Source organism: Arabidopsis thaliana, chromosome 5 (assembly GCF_000001735.4).
Source record: "Arabidopsis thaliana chromosome 5, partial sequence".
Lineage (NCBI taxonomy): Eukaryota > Viridiplantae > Streptophyta > Magnoliopsida > Brassicales > Brassicaceae > Arabidopsis > Arabidopsis thaliana.
Genome location: NC_003076.8, coordinates 25,646,966 through 25,666,862, shown reverse-complemented (window position 1 = coordinate 25,666,862; position 19,897 = coordinate 25,646,966). Strand labels below are relative to the sequence as shown.

Here is a 19,897-nt window from a genome sequence, read left to right as displayed (position 1 = left end):
AAACACACACACAACAATTTCAAATTTGAAGTTATTGAAGCATCTACAAGGCCATGGTAAATAGATATCAAGAAAAGAAAACTAAAACATAAATATTTGATTTATCGGCTCAACGGTTTTTACAGTTAAAACCCCACGCAAAATAATCTTACAAAACAACAATTTGAAATTTGAAATAGTGAAAAGTACCTAAAAGACATTAAATATAACGTTTATTGGATCAACAGTTTAAAAACCCGGAAAAAAAAATTTTAGAAAACAAAAACTACAATTTCAAATTTCAAATAGTACAAACATCTAAAACACGTAGTAAGTAAATGTTATGTAAGCTAAGAACAAAAGAACGAAAACATTTGAGCCAATCGATTCAACAATTTTATGCCATTAAAAAACCGCAAACATACACACGAATCAGCCAAATTAATTTGGTCACGTCTTATAACAAAGAAAAGCGAAAACGCTTTTAAAATGTCTTTACTCTCAACGGTTTTAATTTTTTGTCAAACCTCTCTCAAACGAATCGTAATCACGTGTTTTAACCCTTTTTTGAAGATAATTACCAAATTAACCCTCGCGCCGCGTTTCTTCTTACCCAAATCATATCTCTCTGTCTCCCACACATCTCTTTATATAATCAATTCACCAAGATCTTCTTCTTCTCCCATTTCTCCATTGACGACAGCGAAGAAACGTCCCAACGAGCTCAGAGAGCCACACCAATCCTCCTTTTTCTTCTTCTTCTTCCTCCTGGTGAGTCTAATCTCGATCTCGTTTTTATAAACCTTAACTTCTCCGTTTCGTTTCTTCGTTTTCTTATCTCGATGATGATGATCGAGATTCAAATTCTCTGATTCTCTATCTCGTCATGTCGTTTTTTACAATCTCGCAACATAGGAACCTGATTGTTTATCGTTTAGGGCTTTGTTTGAGCTGCCTCTGATTTGAATTTTGAGTTTTGATTGTGTATCTGATCCGCTGTCGTTTTTGTTGTGATCTGATCATTTGCCGTTGTTTAGGTTAAATTCTAGGTTTATACAATCTTTGTCTATATGCATTGTGGAGATCTGATCCATATGACCGTAAATCCTTGATGTCAATCTGGAAATTGATTTGAATTCAATGTCGAATCTGAACTCTAAATTCTGGATGCTGTTTTGGTTACATGTATAGATAAGCTTTTGGAGGCTTTTCCTATCTTATGGAGTATACACTCATTTGTTCTTGTACTTAGGGTTTTTGTTTTGGCTGCCTTAAGTTTCATAGTTAGGTTCATTCGTTTTATTGAGCTGTACAAAACTACACTTTTCAGAACAGATTGTGTGGTCACAGGATTGTGGAACTAGTATCAAATAGGAAGTTCAATTATTAATTAGCTTCCTTTGATTGATATATGCGCTTCATTGATGAACCCTCGAGTCTGCTTTTGTTATTTGTTCATGAGGTTTGCGTATTTTCGTTTAAGTAATGTTGTTTATTATATACTCGTGCAGCATTTTTGGTTTTGGTGGCGTTGAGACATCATCATGTCTAGCGCAGAGGATGTGAAAGAGCAAGGAAACCTCACCAACGAGGCAGAGAAGTCAATGCCATCATCACAGCAGGAGGTTTCCTTTTAATTCTCACACTAGATGTTGATCAAATACCGTAATGAATACAATATCGTGACCTAACTCTTTCTTTAATTGCATTGTGTAGGAGGCTGTTGTAAAGAAGAAGTATGGAGGGCTCATGCCAAAGAAACCACCTCTCATTTCCAAGGTAAGTGAAGTAACTGGTCTAATAAGAGATTTTGGGGTTTCATTCTTGGTTTTTCTGAGATGTGTTTATAATCAGGATCATGAGCGAGCATACTTTGACTCAGCTGATTGGGCTCTTGGAAAGGTAAACTATTATTAAACTTTTAACCCACGAATATTGTCTCTTTTGAGTTACCATATAAAAGCTCTCTCTAAGGTTCCCACTCTGATAGTGTTATTATTAATGTCTAAAACAGCAAGGTGTTGCGAAGCCAAAGGGACCCCTGGAAGCCCTTCGTCCCAAGTTACAGGTAAATGAGCTTGAACCCTGTTTCAGCTGTTTTTTTTTTATGCTGTTTGTTTCCAATTCTAAGATCTTGTCCTTGTTTTGCAGCCAACGCAGCAGCAGACACGTTACAGGAAGTCTCCATGTGCTCCATCTGAGGGTGGTGAAGGTAAATATCTTCATTTTATCATCTCCATCCCAAAGCAAGTTACAGACTTATTGATCCATCCTGTTGGATCTGTTATTGTTACAGATGGAGGAGCTGCTCAGGCCGAGGGAGGTTCAGGCAACTGAGGCGTAGAGAGACAGAGAGATGTATGAAAACTCTTGTGTAAGAAGTCTGTTATAATCGGATATTTTCTGTCCATTTGAAACATCAGATATGGCTTTCATTAAAATCTTAACTTGATCGAGAAATTATAGTTTACCCTTTTGGTCCGGAATCTCTGGTCATACCTGAATTTAAGTTATGAGAAGCCACCTAAAAATTTATATATATTAGCTAATCTTTTGTTAAATGAGCAAATCCAATATAATATATAAAGTTGTTGACAAAAAAACTTTAAATAATAATTTATTGGATTGGCTCATTTGACAGTATTTTTTTATTTAAAGTTGTTGACAAAAAAAATATATATTAGTTAATATAATATATATCTGATTTATCTTTCATCGGCTAATATTTACTTACGCTTATAAAGTTATCGTAACTTCTAATGTACAAATGATGGTAAACATGCGATAACATTAGAGTTAGAAGGCCAGGTAGTAAACTCTTTCTTCATGCAAATGAAGAAATCTCCTATTGCGAGGAGTGTCCTTGGTTAAAATTAAGTTAATTAACAATGGTACACGTTATATTTTCTCTAGCATACCATTAATGTTAATTTATTGCTTGTTATTTACTTGGTAAACATCACTCTTGTCACTATCATAAGTATCATTAGATTAATAATATTCATTTGGTAGTAGAGTTTCACTAACTACTACTATGTGTACAAGTCACATGAGATAAGGATGATGAACATGTTATTTTTGGATCATCTGAAGATACCGATTATATTTAAGTATTTAACTACCATCTATAGATATATTATCATGGTTCAATTATCACTCTCTTCGTATTTATCTCATATCTATTAAGTAGTGTTTTAGATTATTATTATTATTATTATTTTTGTTAAGAAGAGATTATTTTATTGTAACGTGATTCATAGTTTTACTACCAAATTATTATTTTTATATGTGATATGATTATTTATATTATCTAGTTTAATTTGTATTATCATTCGTTCAACTAATTTATAAATACTGTTATAGTCTTTAAAATATTTTTTTCTAAATAACTAAATGATTTTTTAAGTTCTGTGCAAAAATCCCAAAACCATAAGCATTGTTTCATTTTGATACAGAAAGAATATATTTTCTAGTTAGGGTTAATCGAGGCATACGACAACTATCTTTTTCAAATCTGTTTTTTTTTTAAAAAAAATTGAACTCTTTTAGTCGCCTATTTCATCAATTTTGTTTGAAAAACAAAAGTCTAAAACTTCTTTTTCCGCACAAAAACAAACTCAAATTATTTTTTTTCTGAAAATCGGTTAGGCCATGCAGTGGATAATTGTCTGGTTGGATGTAGTGGTGTTCATCAAAGTCAAATTTATTTTATTAAATAAAAACATGATAACCAATACAACACATATACATTCTCAAATATAAAATAAACTAAAACAAGTTAGGTATTAAATTTTTAGTTATTGGTCAAAAACTCAAAATATATCAGATCGAAAATATTGATAGATACACAATCGTGTGATTCACTGAAACTTCAACCACTGACATCAGAAAAGCGAAAAATCCGGAAGATTTTGTGACATAAGAAAGTCGAAGAACTTAAACCGGAGATACTTCCAAAACTATCCCACTAATTGCCGGATTCCGCAGTCTGTTATCGACTCTTCTTATTATGACTTCGCTCAAAGTCAGCTTCCAAAACATTATCAATTTCGAATGTATTTATTTATCTCTTAAAACCACAAGCCCTAAGTCTTTTGTCGAATGTCCATACATCACGGACGGATGTGAGACGTTTTTTTAACAAACAAAAAAAATAAAAATGTGAGACGTCTAGTCGTATATACAAGAAAATTATACTGTGGATTACCCTTTTAGAAGAAAAATATGAAAACAATATTCATTAATAAAGATAATTGTATAATTAGAAACAACAATATGATAGGAATGTGGTACAATTTCATTTGTAATACAGTGGTACATAGGCTGTAAGTACATGTCATACTTTGAAAATAGTTCGTTCTGCATGCATTCAAAATTTGAATATGATTACATTATTTTTTTAATACATGTAAACGCAAATGCTAAACAATATCCTTGTTTGACACAGTCACGGTCATAATCTCAATCTTAGTTCATTGGTTGAAGAACTAATATAATAAAAACATAAATCGAGCTTTTGACAATAACAAAAAAAAATATTTAGAGAGGCGTAGACAAATAAAGCTCATAATATCCTCAAGGAAAGATGATCGTTTAGATCTTATCTTATAAAGTCAGCGGTCACAATTTGAGGAATATAACAATGATACTATATGAGACTGATACAAAAAAAAATATATATATATAATTTTCATCTATCTCAATTAAGGTTTTTTTTCGTGTAATCTACATATATTTGAAGTAGTACTAGTCTTTGGAGATAATGTGTTTTGTCTCCAAGATAGGTTTCTGAATAGTACAATTTATCGCTTAGCACAAGTCGTTAGAAGAACAAATACATCTGTCTCCATATAAGCTAGGGACCTTGGTTTGTAGAAACTTCTTAAATGAACTGCCTCGGCCCTTTCCTTTAACCATTAATCTTTTACGTTATTTATTAGTCTCTCATTTGATCATTGCACAATAAATAACACATTGAAAAAATGTGGTCTGGTGATATAGCTAATAAGGTTCATGGCTTTCTATAGTTTCAAATATATAAGAACTGTACGTGAATCACAAGGGAAAAACTTTGAATTATAATCATTAGCAATAGTTTATTAAGAAGTTTTTTATTAAAAAAAAAGAGTGTATTATCATTTTGTAAATTACAAAACTGTATTCGCCGTGAAAATATAGTAAGAGTTTGGAGAAACATAATTAACCTGATCTTCTTCTTTTTTTACAGAAGAATCTTGAACCAAAATTCAGAGTAATTAATTTCTAAAGTTTGTGGAAGAACCAGATTGCTTCATGATTCCAATCACAAGTTAATTCATTTACTACCAGTAGTTTTATAGTGAGAATTTATAAACCTTTGGATATTTCCATTATTAAAATCCACTTGGCAGACTTTTGCACTTTGTAAATTAAAGAAGAATTTGATGTTCGTTTTAATCCTCTAATATTGAGATCTACCTACCAAAAAATGGATGTATATACAAATTTCCTAATAACAAAATAGTATAATCCTCATTTTTAATTATATATTTGCTATACATCAATTAGGCATGAACCTAAATTCAAAACTCCTATACGTAAACGATATTTCCATCATTCGTTACATAATTCAATCAATTTCACACCAAGTAACTATCAAAACGAAAAAAAAAAAAAAAAGTATCAAAACGAACAAATCCAAAAGAAAATGCTTTTAAAGTCAACCAGTCGACCAGCTCACAACGCACTGACCAACACCACGCGCTTTTGAATCTCCCACAAACGGTGTCGTTTTTCATCTATCCCCCACAAACACCAAAGCCGGTTTTGTTGACTCACACGTCATTCTTTGACTAATCAATCTCCTCTATAAATAGTACTCTATAACGAACTAACTCTACTCACTATAACTTAAACACACACTTCATCTTCTCTAAAACCCTAAAATTTAAACACAAGATGGGTTTGGTTAGATCATTGTGCTTATTAATAACCTTCCTTAATTGTCTCATCATCTCGGTTCATGGCCAAGCCACCGCAAGGCCTGGTCCTGTTTCCGGCACTAGGATTGGGTTTTACTTAACTACGTGTCCTAGAGCTGAGACTATTGTCCGAAACGCCGTGAATGCTGGTTTCAGTTCTGACCCCAGAATCGCACCCGGAATACTGAGAATGCATTTCCACGACTGTTTTGTCCAAGGTTGTGACGGTTCGATCCTTATATCCGGAGCTAACACCGAGAGAACCGCCGGTCCGAACCTCAATCTCCAAGGATTTGAAGTCATAGACAACGCCAAAACGCAGCTCGAAGCCGCGTGTCCTGGAGTTGTCTCTTGTGCTGATATTTTAGCATTAGCCGCTCGTGACACAGTCATTCTCGTAAGCCTTAATTATTTCATAAACGTTATACGTAATTAATGCATTATCATTACTTTTATAAGTTTACATGTATATAACGTTATACATGCATGGGTTATTGTGCATGCAGACTCAAGGAACAGGCTGGCAAGTACCAACGGGACGTAGAGATGGTAGAGTTTCTTTGGCTTCGAATGCTAACAATCTCCCTGGTCCCCGTGACTCCGTTGCCGTTCAACAACAGAAATTCTCCGCCTTGGGACTCAATACTCGTGATCTCGTCGTCCTCGTCGGTCAGTAGTCTATACTTTACACAATTTAAGAAGCCATTCAAGAACTATATATAATTAAACCACCATTATTCCAAAACATTAACATTAAAAAACTAATTTTGTTCGTTGGACACTTGATAACGTCTGGCACCTAAACCTCTTAATCGCTAATTTTTAAATATATATTTTAAATTCGTAACAATTCTCCATTTTTTCCCGCCTAAAATTTCTGTTAAAAATATTAAAATAATTTTATTGTTTTATCAGTTTTCAGTATTTGAATAATAGCAACATATACTAAATCAATTACAATTTAAACAGGAGGACACACGATCGGAACAGCAGGATGTGGTGTATTCAGGAACAGGCTATTCAATACCACCGGACAAACCGCAGATCCAACCATCGACCCAACATTTTTGGCGCAGCTTCAAACACAATGTCCCCAAAACGGCGACGGTTCAGTGCGCGTGGATCTCGACACCGGAAGCGGAAGCACTTGGGACACTTCTTACTACAACAACCTAAGCCGTGGGCGTGGAGTTCTCCAATCCGATCAAGTCCTTTGGACCGATCCAGCCACTAGACCCATAGTGCAACAATTGATGGCTCCTAGAAGCACCTTCAACGTTGAGTTTGCGAGGTCAATGGTCAGAATGAGTAATATCGGTGTGGTTACCGGAGCTAATGGGGAAATCCGTAGGGTTTGCTCTGCGGTTAATTAATTAACCGATTAGAATCTGTCGTGATAAACTTTCATGACGCAAAGTACTTGTTTCGAGTGTGGTTTTAATCTGAACAATAAATAAACCAATAGAAAACGACATACAAAGAAAAAACCCAAAAGTGGGTTGATGAAAATTGTATCTATAAGGTGTTGGTATTCGATTTCTTTTGGTTTTAGTTAAAAAAAACTGTAATGTCTTCACAAAAATATTATAATGAGTTTGGTCCTAGTTTGGATTCTTAAATTTATAACCTATGTTAACACATTATTCAATTCCGAAAATCATATTCATGCACCATAACTAATTAACTATTTACAACGATATCAAACGCAAAAAAAGATAAAAAAAAAAAAAAATAATAATAATAATAATAATAATAATAATGAATTGATCAAACTGGCGAATCTTTTGAAATTCTCAGAATCTCAAGGATCAAGGACGGCCAAATAGTCTTGTCTTCAATAATTTGCAAAACATGTTAGTCAACCTGTCCCTATCTCTCTAACTTTGAAATCCCTGTTATTAGTTGCATGCATTGTGAAAATTCTCTGGTCTAACTGCCTAAGTATGCATGTATCTGTGTATGTATATTGTTAGATATTTTTACATATGTTGAATCTTATGTTAAACCAGGAAATGTACGTGTGTGAATTATAATCAGGAAAACAAATTGCTTTTTTCTGACAAATATTTAGTTTATGGATTTATATACTAGCTAAATAGTAAATACTAAAATAGAAAAAAGCACAATACCGAGATCTTAAATGATAATTATATACTAATCAGGCAAAGTTGATCTCCATCATCTTGTCACTGTCATTTTTTTCCCATGCAAATGCATGAATCAATAAACTTTGGCAATCCTATATAGGCTATTATAGTTAATACATGGTGTGTGCGTTACTAAGTTTGATTTTTTCTATATTAAGTGAATGTATTAGCTGTATTGATTTAGACCAAGAAAAAAATTCTTTTCACACCTTTAAAGAACTAGCTTATATTAGTCTTTGAATTGATGTCTTGTTCGCAATATGTTTTAAAATTTGAGTTGGATCAGAAACCGGATTATTATTAGATAACTAGATTCCAAAACAAATGGTCATAAGGTAAATCAACGAGTGTAGATTTTGATGTTAGGATATCAATTTTTTTTAATTTTTTTTTTGGCGTGGTTCACGCGTTTTACCAATATATTGATTCAAAGCTAAAAACTCAGAAACATTTTGAGTTGAAGATATCATCCGTGTAAAACGTCTATCGTTTCAACGATTCCATTTATTTAATATCGTTTTCAATCGTACTCCAATCATTTTAGAAAAAAAAATAGAACGACATAATCCAATTGAGTCATTGACCATCGAATATCTCCACCACCACCACTAAAAACATTCTTTTCTGATATTTGATTATTTACATTTTTCATTATGGAAAACTAAAGAAGTTGAGTTTTTTTTTTTTTTTTCTGCTAAAGAAGTTGAGTTGTGATAACGAACTAAATAAGTTGATTTGTGTATTTTCATACTCCCTCTGTTTTATATTAGTTGTAGTTTAAGATTTTTACACACAAATTAAGAAATTATAAAAATCTCATTTAATTTACCTCTTTTATATAAAAACATCATTTATTATAACCAATTTAACCAATAAAAAATAGATGATTAAATATAATTGGTTAAAAAATATTAAATACATTTATTATTTGCATAGAAAATTGAAAACGACATTTAAATTGAAAAAAAATAAAAATCCTTAAACTACATTTATATAGAAACAGAAGAAGTATATTTATCTTAAAGTTGTACGTAATGTATAGTTATTTTGTGTATTTTCAAACGTGTGTTATAATTAGGATGGATTGATTTGATTGCTGTACATGGTTTTTCCGAAATTCTAAAAATATACCCCGTGACAAAATTTGATGACTTTTGTGTCAGAAGACAAACAGTTGAAATAAAGTTGGGGTTGTCCATGTATTTAGTACTATTTACGATCAAAAGACTAAAAATAGAACCTTCTCGGTATTTAACTCAAACTTCTTTCGTGTTTAATTATTGTCGTATACCATCTATATCCAAAGTAGCAGTTTCGGAATTTAGAAGGCTAAACTAAAACTAAATTATTTTTTAAGCGGTAAACCCTAAACTAGTCAGGATGGGGACTTTAATATTGACTGATACATAGTATTACACGCAGTATTGAGTATTAAACTTCATTTTTTAAAGTATATTAGTAATATGTTTAAAATCTCAAGAAAAAATAGCAGTAAACACATAAATATTTAGAATTTTATCCTCATATATACTATACTTTTAGGGTAAGTTCTCGTTATAATGACTGTGTGTTGAAAACTTAATATTAATGATTGCATAAGTGATTTAAGAATTGATGTTGAAGACAGTCCTCGTGCCTTCGTACAAATAAAACGCGTGAAAAAATAACGAGAAGTACTTTAGAAAAAGAAGGATAATAACGATACGTGATTTTTACGTAATTACCAGAGAAAATGGCCGACAATCCGTCTTATCCATTTATAGTATATTTTCCTTTTTCCAGTGGTTTTATGAGGAATTATATCATAGATTTAATTTGATTAGTTACAAAATTGTAAAGATATTTAAGAAATACAAAAATTAGAAATTCTTTCAAGCAAAGAGGTATCAAATTTTGATGCTAGATAATTTAGTTTAAAATTTTTCAAACTTTCTAGTCGTCCCGTTACAACATCAATTTTTTTGCCTACTTGATCGACTAGTTGCAATATAAATATATAGTTAACTACATCCAACTTTATTAACTTCTTTTTTTATATTCTTTGTCAACACATTAATGGTACTATATGATATATCCCTGCTTCTTCTTCTTCATTTTTTTTTTGTTTCCGTCAAACTCAAATCCATATCTATAGGATCCGCATATAATAAGTTTTCGTGATGTTGACAAACATTCGCAAACAAACACAAATTGAAGGAAAAAAATCAATATTTAATATGGTTGTCCGACTCGTCAAAATATTATTAACCCTATGCGTTGCGTGTATGATACTTAACGCATATTGACTATTAACTAAGCAATGCAATGATTATAATTAAATCCCATACTCATTTCAGGGCAAACCCATTAATCTTGAACGGACGATTATGATATTATTAAGTTTATATACACACATATTTGAGTCATTGATCAATGCACCACAGCACCTGATCTTGATTGTGGTTCAAATAATACTAATGTTTCCCAAAATTATCTATAAGCTAAATAGCATAAAATTTAATTAGGTTAAAAGAGAGAGAACAAATCACAAATCTACTTATAGGTAGTTAGGCACATACATGGACCATATTTCATATGCTTAATTACAATATTAACAAAATAAATCAACAAAGAATTAAATATCACGACTAAATACAACGTAGCTCCAATTAGTTGATGAGTAGCCCGGCATTGCTTACTCATTAAACTCTGCGAATCTTTTACTCTTTTCCACTATAAATATATATACACACACAATTCTCAAACTATTAAACGCAACAAATCAAAAGTAATAATCCAAATTATATATACATATATGCACCATTTGGTTAAAAACTAAGAAGAAACCAAAATGAGAAGTTTTACTAATTTAAATCCTTGCTACGTTCTCTTACCGTTCTTCCTTGTCCTAGCCACGAATGCAACACATACAAACAATTTCCTCCCAAGGCCACGGACTGGGTATTACGGTAGTGCATGCTGGAATGTAGAATCGATAGTTCGGTCCGTGGTTGAGTCTAACTATCTTGCTAATCCAGCCAATGCTCCAGGCATTTTGCGTATGCACTTTCACGATTGTTTCGTTCAAGGCTGTGACGCCTCCGTTCTCCTAGCCGGACCTAACTCTGAGCGAACGGCGATTCCAAATCTATCGTTGAGAGGGTTTAATGTCATTGAAGAAGCTAAGACTCAGCTTGAGATCGCTTGTCCTCGAACAGTCTCTTGTGCTGATATCCTCGCACTCGCTGCACGTGACTTCGTCCATTTGGTATAACTTACTTTTCTAATTTTACTTAATTATATACATAAGTCTATCGTGCGTCTTGGGTTTTAACGTCACATGCATATATGTCTATCTATTGACAACGTGATTAAATGAAAGTTTTATACGTATGCATATAGGCCGGTGGACCATGGTGGCCAGTTCCATTGGGGAGACTCGATGGCCGAATTTCTCTAGCCTCGAATGTCATTTTGCCGGGACCTACCGACTCCGTTGCCGTGCAGAAGCTGAGGTTTGCCGAAAAAAATCTTAATACCCAAGATCTCGTTGTCCTTGCTGGTACGTAGTGATTTTATAAGGCCTCGATCGCTTGTGTTAAAACATTGTTTTTTCGATTATGTTTGCATGTGAAAATTCTACCTTTTTTATATATTTCTGCAAACGTAAAGTCGTAAACAAAGAATCAAAGCTAGCTTAACATTCAAAGGAGATAATAAATACTTTCTGTATGTTACAAATTACATATTTTGAAATTGTCATGAAGACACCTGGCTAATTCACATAGAGGGCTTGGTATATAACAGCTGGACATACGATAGGAACGGCCGGATGTATTGTGTTTAGGGACAGATTCTTCAACTACGACAACACAGGAAGTCCGGACCCAACCATCGCCCCGAGTTTTGTCCCTCTGATCCAAGCTCAATGCCCTCTGAATGGTGACCCCGCGACTCGTGTAGTGCTGGACACGGGAAGTGGTGACCAATTTGATACGTCGTACCTTAACAACTTGAAGAACGGTCGAGGTCTCCTCGAGTCTGATCAGGTCCTATGGACTAATCTCGAGACCCGACCCATCGTGGAAAGGCTTCTAGGACTACGGTTTCCGTTTCTTATTTTCGGACTGGAGTTCGCGAGGTCCATGACCAAGATGAGTCAAATCGAGATCAAGACGGGTTTGGATGGGGAGATTCGTAGGGTTTGTTCTGCGGTTAACTAATTAATATAAGATTAATTAACCATTACAATATGATATAAAGTAATGAATAAAAATGGAGATTATATAGACTCTCCAGCTTTTAATAATAAACCAGCTAGTTTAACATTTTCTTTTAATGTGACTAAGAGGTTTAATTACGACGATGTGAGTGTGAGGGAATACGTGTTTAAATCACACATAAGAAAAAAGAAATCCTATGTAATTGTAATCTCTTAAGAAAATTTAAAATAAGCTATATATGTGTAATACTGAAATTCTCCTACTTTAGAATATTTTATGGCTGTTAATTATGAAAAAAAAAATTGGACTATAAACAGAAACAATTAATTAATGGATATATCAAAAAAAAAAAACGCAAACGTAAAATAGAATAACATTTAGGTCAATAAAATTAACCAATTGAGTTAATAATATATATAACGTCTAAATATGTACATTAGTTTCCAACTCGAGGCAATGAAAGTTTTTTTTTTTTTAATTCAATAAAGGATGTAATGAAAATAAGGATGATTGGTTTTCAAGATGAAGTTAAATTTCATAAAATAGTATATTTGGTATCACGAGATTTTCGCCAATTTCCGGCAGAAAACTGGGTGATGAATATTAGTCTCATCTCATATTGTATAATGTACATGTACGTGCTCGGTGATGGGTGAAATTTGTCCTCTCCGTCTCTGGTTTTTATAACTAGACCGATATTAATTAAAATTATGTGTCCTGTATAAAGTTATCGTTCTTAATTATACTTGAAATGTGAATATTGGTTCCTTTCTTTATCTTAATCTATAACTCTTAACTGTAAAGTGAAATTTGAATAAGACTTTTACAAAAAACATAAAATACAATTAGTGAAGTCAATCAAAGTTGGAACGATTCAGTTTGAATTCACTGTTCGAAATGAATCTAATCATTGGTGGAAAATGATTAAAGGGATAATAGTAAGGATAATTATATATCAGTGGTTGACTTTGACAATAAAGAAAAAGACAAGTCAATGATATTATGCCTTCGAAGTTGTCTCTTGGTGGTTTCATTAAACAAGACATCCTCATTCCTCAGTCAAAATTATATGCTCTTTTTTTTTTTACCCACCGACTATCTAGTAAACATTAAACAAGACATCAAGCTTATCTCTTTACAGCTTTGATAAATTCGTAACAGTTTTGACAAAAAAAAATAAAAAATACTAGTTTCATACGGTTTTCATTAATTCGTAACAGTTTTGTTTTTAGTTAATATTTTTCAAAATGGTAATTTCTCTGCAGCACACTTTTAAAGTCGAATTCATTTACAAGTTGTGATTTAGCGGTCACACACGTTTTTCCGTCATCAGAAAATTACACATACACATACATATGCATGCCAGCTGCAAGTATATCATATAATGTTATACTGTATTACTTTGTAACTCGTTAATTACTTTAATTAAGGGAACTGAATAACTAACTACAGCCATCACTATACATATTCTCTTTGTTTTGTACTTTCCCCATGCAGAAACCTACTTAGTCTATTATTGTTCAATGGTTCAATTTTTTTATTTTATTTGTATGGTTCAAATTTTCCATGGCGGTGAATACTTTAATGTTTTTTATCCTTCAAAGAATAAATAGTAGTATTATATATTGGCTAATCCAAAAGAGTAGAGAAACAAATATACCATTATAATAGACGATTTGATCATTTTAAAAAGTCAACTATGCCCGTTACATTTTCATCATCCCTAACGTTCTGACCAAAACTTTGTAATCTATATTATCGCCACGTAACTCATTGATCTAATCTATGAAGCAATATTTGACCCTAATAAAACATCACTATTGTGGTACCAACTGGTATCGGAGATTTTACTTTTTAAGCCAACTGATTAATATTTTGTCACGAATAATTTGCGTTTATATTTTTCAAAATCACATTTTAGTTTTTACAAAAAAAAAATCACATTTTAGTGTTTCTTGAATAGATTTGATCACTTTTCTTAATGTATCGTTCATTTTTTTCCAATTAATCAACTGCAATTTTGGCCGATTTAGCTACATGTCGAAAAACACTAATCGATTTTTCTTCCAGAGTTTTAAGATGCTTTACGTTTATACCATTCACCTTATATTAGTTTTCATTTTGTTTTCGACCAAAACTATTGATCCAAATTATTATAGCTAGGTACGATTTGAACAAACTTTGATTCTCTTACCAATCATCTACAACTTAAAACCAAGATAGCTTCGCTCAAAAAGAAAAAAATAATGACAACATGTATAATACATATATGTTCAATGGACCGACTCATCTACACTGTTATTCAAACTAATTATTTTATAAATGATTACTAAATCAGCTTATTAAATTCCCATAATTTCTGCGTCGTGTGCCGAAGTTGCTCGTTACAATTGTTATTCCCACAACTTTTTTTGCCTATATATACAAACCCTTTAACATCAAACTCAAAACACACAACAAACACAACTTCTACAAGACTCAAATAGTTTCTATTTAATTACTAAAAAGAAAAATGGGTCGTGGTTACAATTTGCTATTCGTTCTAGTAACGTTTTTAGTATTGGTTGCAGCTGTAACCGCACAAGGGAACCGTGGCTCAAACAGCGGTGGTGGTCGAAGACCACATGTTGGGTTTTATGGGAATAGATGCCGAAACGTAGAGTCTATTGTGAGATCTGTAGTTCAGTCTCATGTCCGGTCTATCCCGGCTAATGCACCTGGAATTTTGCGAATGCATTTCCACGATTGCTTTGTCCATGGCTGCGATGGCTCGGTTCTCCTCGCTGGTAACACCTCAGAGAGAACCGCAGTTCCGAACCGTTCATTGAGAGGGTTCGAAGTTATTGAAGAAGCTAAGGCTCGGCTTGAGAAGGCTTGTCCTCGTACCGTTTCTTGTGCTGATATTCTCACCCTTGCAGCCCGAGACGCCGTCGTTTTGGTAATATACTGAAATTATTACATGCATTACATATTTCATTCGATTTCTTACTTTCTTATTTATGTGTGTATTTCACATGATTAAAATATATAACATATATATATGGTCGTGTTTAGCGGTAATTTAATATTGGTTTATGCAGACCGGTGGACAACGCTGGGAAGTGCCCTTGGGACGTCTCGACGGCCGAATCTCGCAAGCCTCAGACGTGAACTTGCCCGGACCAAGCGACTCCGTTGCTAAGCAGAAGCAAGACTTCGCTGCTAAAACTCTCAACACATTAGACCTCGTGACTCTTGTTGGTACGTTGTCATTGCATATGGTTTAAATGTAACACTTTGTAAGTTATTCAGAAAATAATTTCCTAGTAGCTAATTTCTAAGTGAGTTTTGGTTTTGACCAGGCGGACACACAATAGGAACTGCTGGCTGCGGTCTAGTAAGGGGAAGGTTCGTTAACTTCAACGGCACAGGACAACCTGACCCATCAATCGACCCGAGTTTTGTGCCGCTGATTCTGGCTCAGTGCCCTCAAAATGGAGGCACCCGAGTGGAGTTAGACGAGGGAAGTGTTGACAAGTTTGACACATCGTTCCTAAGGAAGGTGACGTCAAGTCGCGTGGTTCTCCAATCCGATCTAGTCCTATGGAAGGATCCCGAGACCCGAGCCATCATTGAACGTTTATTAGGATTACGCCGACCATCCTTGAGGTTCGGAACCGAGTTCGGGAAGTCGATGGTCAAAATGAGTCTCATAGAAGTTAAGACTGGATCAGATGGGGAGATTCGTCGGGTTTGTTCCGCCATCAACTAAGATTTAAAAAAACACAAATGTGAGCTTTGTTTTTCATTTATGAATTCGTTAATTAATAATCACTTGTTTTAAATAAAAGCTTGCTACAGCATTTTGTGGTCGATGGTTACGTTTTGATTTTCAAGTGTAAGATTGTACTTGTAAACAAAAAATGTATTATATAAAAGTGTTATTTGTTTCTTCACTCGTGTACGGAATATGTTTAAATGAACGAACTTTTCAAGGAAAAAGTGTTGAATATGTTTGATTAATGGAAGCTTATCTATTATCGGAGTTGATATTTGATTATCTGAAAAGATTAAATATACATATGATGTTGTTTGGACAATTCATGGATTAGAGAAGTTAGGACCTCTTGTGGATTCCAGCGAAGTTACAATCGCTAATCATTATCCTAAGTTTGTATTTATCGAAAATGCCTAATTAGGAAACGACTTTTTTTGTTTGGGACAAAGAAAACAAATTTCTAAATATGTTTTTTTTCTTCTAAATAATCATTAATTCATTATGTATCACAAATTCACAATGATGTTTTAACTTACTACTAATACAAGATTTGTGTGTTTTATTTTGAATTGCGGTTACGCTATCATATTCAATGCTATCATCCCCACTTAAAAAATCGAAAGGAATCACTTATGGCTATCCAATTTGTGTGAATTGATTCATAGTCAAAATAGCCAGGCTGATGCTTTCGCAAAGGAGGCTCTCCTCCTCCCCTGTTTGGAACCCTAACTTTTTCGAATGAGATGAATTGATTTTGCCCCAAAAAAAAAAAATCAACAATAAAACCAAGAATATGCATCATCAAAGTTTTCTGGAATATATTAGATCGATTGAGAATGATGTATACTGATCTTTGGTTCGCTTTTGTGCCAAAATAAGTTAGTCAAAAGAGGTCAACATGATCATAAATTGACGAACGAATGATCGTAGTTTCTTCCTTCCAAATTAAAAATTCGGGCTTTTAGGGTTTCATTAGCAATTGGGCCATTTCTAGATTTGGGCTCACTTTTTGTTTTGTTTTTAGCAGTTTTGGTATCACACAAGAGTTTGCAGATCAAAGACAACTCAACCCACAAAGGACAAGTAACGATTTAGAGAAACATAACAAGATTCTTTTGATACAAACAATCTCAAATGCAAAACAAGAATAAAAGAATACAAGACTATTGTCACAACCGCAAATTAAGATCATACAAGTACAACACAAAGATCATCCACTGCATTTTCTCACAAACTTCTCTAACCCAAACCAAGTTAATCCTCAAGCATCACAACAATGTAAAACCACAACAAAGATTCTACATCAATCTGCAAATTTTTCTCACATGTTTCAAACTCAACTATACATCATAACCTACACAAACCAAAACAATATCAGATTAACAGAAACACTACTACACACTCACTTTGATGCCAGAAGAATCTCAGGTTTTTTCGCCTTGCTTGGAGTGTTCACATTCGATGAGCCATTAACAGTCTCTGCAGCTACGGTCTTTCCCGAGGTTCGTGCGCTTGTATCAAGGTTAACTAAACTCCTTGTAGCTAAAATCGCCTGTGGATTCAGATCATGAGAGGCTCTTGCGTACAATGATCTTACTGCATTGGAAGCTGCATCTTTAACATCTTCAGTATTCAATGGACTAAGCAAGCAATGACCTAGAATCCTTAACGTAGGTTGAAACAGCTCCCATGGAAGTGGAATCCTCACGCCTCTTCCTACTCCCCCTCCTCCGCCATTAGAGCTAAGTTGTTCTTCGTTCTCTCTGATTGCTAATCTATCAAAATCCTCTTCGATCTCAAGACTACGTCCACTGCTTCCATTGAAAGAGGATGAATCTCCAAAACCATTAGTTAGTGCTAAGACTTTGTCTTCGTCTTCATCGATCTTTTCCTTGCAATCGCAGTCTTGACCAGCCCAACTAGCAGAGAACTTACAGAATTCAAGCTTAGACCAAGCCGGCATTTGTGAGATCTCCTTGAAATAGCATTGTAGTCCCACGCCAACGATGCTGGCTCGCTTAGTTGACTTAACCGCGATCTGAGGCTCAAGCTGCGGAGACAAGACTCCGACGGAGGCGGTGGGATTGGAATCACGCGATTTGTCAACGCCGTTTCTCGGTGTGTGGTAAAGAGATGGCTGAGAGAGATCTGGAATGTGTACGAGTATAGGTTTACCTGCGCGAGCTTTAACCTCAGCGGCGTAGATTGCGAGAAGCACAGCTTCGAATCCGGATAGAGAAGGAAGAGATGTCGAATCCGAGGAATGAATTCGAGACAAGTACATTCCGACGAGTAACGGAAAGAACGAGAGGACAACGAGACGAAGTGGTGGATCAGAGGAGAGATAAGTTTCGTATAGCCATTGACAAAGCGGATCAGATCCAGAACCAGAAGCTGGATTGCAAAGAGAATTCGATATCAAAGAGTAAGCAGCACGAGAAGAGAGTAACGATAACGCCGGCCGATCGGAATCTGCAAGAGAGGAGATCGGAGTTACGTCACCGTCTTCAAAGTGAGAATCGCCGGAGAGAAGAGATGAAAGAGAGAGGATGCGAGAACGTTGCTTTGAGACTGATTCCCACCAGGAATGCATCGGATCTCGATCAGCGGCGGCGGAGGGGGAGAATCCTGAGACGGCAGCGGCAGTAGCGGTTGGTGTGGTAACGGATTTGAAACGATGAGGCGTAGAAGAAGAGGTGGAAGATGACGGAGAAGGTGAGCCGCCGGAAGGTTTGACGGAGAAGTCCATGGGAATTGAGTCTGACTTGAGAGACAAAAGAGAAGTTTTCGCTAGATTTTAGGAGTACCGATATAGAAGCAAAGATTGAAATTATTTGTTTCTTTCAGGATGAGGACTGATTTACACAGTTTGTTTCTAATGGGGCAATTCGGGAAGATAATAAAAGTTATGAGGTGGGTTTGTTATGTATTTACTCTTCAACTAGGCCACAATAGGCCATCGGTTTCAAAAGAGTAGAGAACAATGAGCCCATATTGTATGGGCTTGAGTTTTACGGCCCAAATATTAGTTACCGTCAGTATTGCTTGAAGTCGGTAGGTAGTGTTTTTTGACGATCCGAATGGCTACGATTCTGTGATCTCTTTACACGTCGACCAAATCACCAACCGGAATCTTTTTTATTTTTGGAAATAAGATTTGATGCTTTTATCATACAATGGAAAATCATCTCGAGTATAAATACAAATCCATGTGTGGAGCTAAAGAGTAAAGAGTAAGTTATATAATAACATATGTCTCTACTCTCGACCTTCCAAATTCGTTTTAAAACAAAAGACGAAGTAACTTACTTTTTTTCTTTCTCTGTAGATGAATCGTGGAGGCTAAATATAGAACTCATATTAATCTTCCTCTATTTTTTACGTGTAATATTTATCTATTCACTTGCGTACATTAAGCTATCAATATTGATAATTTGACATGCTAAGTATTCCATTCAGAGGCAAACAACAAGTTCCATGACTTAACTCGGTGGTTTAAAAAATGAACGGCCTCAGACTCACAACCACATAGAAACTGAAAAGGCCAAACATCAATAAGGGTTTGAGGATAAAACATTTCCTTAAATGTGGTTTGTTATTTTCAAGAGAGTACACTAACATAGTAACAAACAATAGTTTATTTTTCTCGATCAATTATTCTCGTTGTTTTTTTCTCAATTTTTTTACTCTAATTACTAATTAGTTTAGATTTTTGTTTGGAAACCCCTGATTGTTAGAAATATCCCGCAAATTTCGCATAATAGGAAAGCGAAAGAACAAAGAATTCGGAGGTGCATTTAATTTTTTCTTAGTTAGTGTATGAAAGCTAATAAATTTTTCCTAGTAAAGTTA

The 19,897-nt window shown here is 34.3% G+C and overlaps 5 protein-coding genes across 7 annotated transcripts; 4 read left to right on the top strand and 1 right to left on the bottom strand.

Moving 5' to 3' along the window:
• The first annotated feature begins 469 nt into the window (after positions 1-469).
• On the top strand, positions 470-2,573 carry AT5G64130 (cAMP-regulated phosphoprotein 19-related protein). 3 transcript variants are annotated; one of them, NM_125809.5, is made up of 7 exons: positions 470-750; positions 1,491-1,604; positions 1,696-1,758; positions 1,834-1,881; positions 1,994-2,047; positions 2,131-2,191; positions 2,276-2,573. In NM_125809.5, exons 2-7 carry the CDS (start codon positions 1,524-1,526, stop codon positions 2,314-2,316), a joined length of 348 nt encoding a protein of 115 aa, NP_568985.1. In that variant the 5' UTR covers positions 470-750; positions 1,491-1,523; the 3' UTR covers positions 2,317-2,573. The 3 variants fall into 3 exon arrangements, with proteins under 3 accessions (NP_568985.1, NP_001078792.1, NP_001032134.1); NM_001085323.1 differs by having other exon boundaries at positions 619-750; positions 1,696-1,881; positions 2,276-2,513; NM_001037057.2 differs by having other exon boundaries at positions 659-750; positions 1,491-1,758; positions 2,276-2,513.
• A 3,282-nt stretch (positions 2,574-5,855) lies between these two features.
• AT5G64120 (Peroxidase superfamily protein) lies at positions 5,856-7,606 on the top strand. The gene is made up of 3 exons (NM_125808.3): positions 5,856-6,336; positions 6,446-6,608; positions 6,909-7,606. The coding sequence occupies exons 1-3, from the start codon at positions 5,917-5,919 to the stop codon at positions 7,310-7,312; spliced, it is 987 nt and encodes a 328-aa protein (NP_201217.1). The 5' UTR covers positions 5,856-5,916; the 3' UTR covers positions 7,313-7,606.
• A 3,189-nt stretch (positions 7,607-10,795) lies between these two features.
• Positions 10,796-12,789, top strand: AT5G64110 (Peroxidase superfamily protein). Its single transcript, NM_125807.5, has 4 exons — positions 10,796-11,333; positions 11,468-11,627; positions 11,873-12,570; positions 12,752-12,789. The coding sequence occupies exons 1-3, from the start codon at positions 10,917-10,919 to the stop codon at positions 12,286-12,288; spliced, it is 993 nt and encodes a 330-aa protein (NP_201216.1). The 5' UTR covers positions 10,796-10,916; the 3' UTR covers positions 12,289-12,570; positions 12,752-12,789.
• Positions 12,790-14,615: 1,826 nt separating this feature from the next.
• AT5G64100 (Peroxidase superfamily protein) lies at positions 14,616-16,296 on the top strand. The gene is made up of 3 exons (NM_125806.3): positions 14,616-15,226; positions 15,369-15,528; positions 15,630-16,296. The coding sequence occupies exons 1-3, from the start codon at positions 14,801-14,803 to the stop codon at positions 16,037-16,039; spliced, it is 996 nt and encodes a 331-aa protein (NP_201215.1). The 5' UTR covers positions 14,616-14,800; the 3' UTR covers positions 16,040-16,296.
• A 798-nt stretch (positions 16,297-17,094) lies between these two features.
• Positions 17,095-18,950, bottom strand: AT5G64090 (hyccin). The gene has a single exon (NM_125805.5). The coding sequence runs from the start codon at positions 18,792-18,794 to the stop codon at positions 17,448-17,450; it is 1,347 nt and encodes a 448-aa protein (NP_201214.1). The 5' UTR covers positions 18,795-18,950; the 3' UTR covers positions 17,095-17,447.
• Between the last annotated feature and the right edge of the window lie 947 nt (positions 18,951-19,897).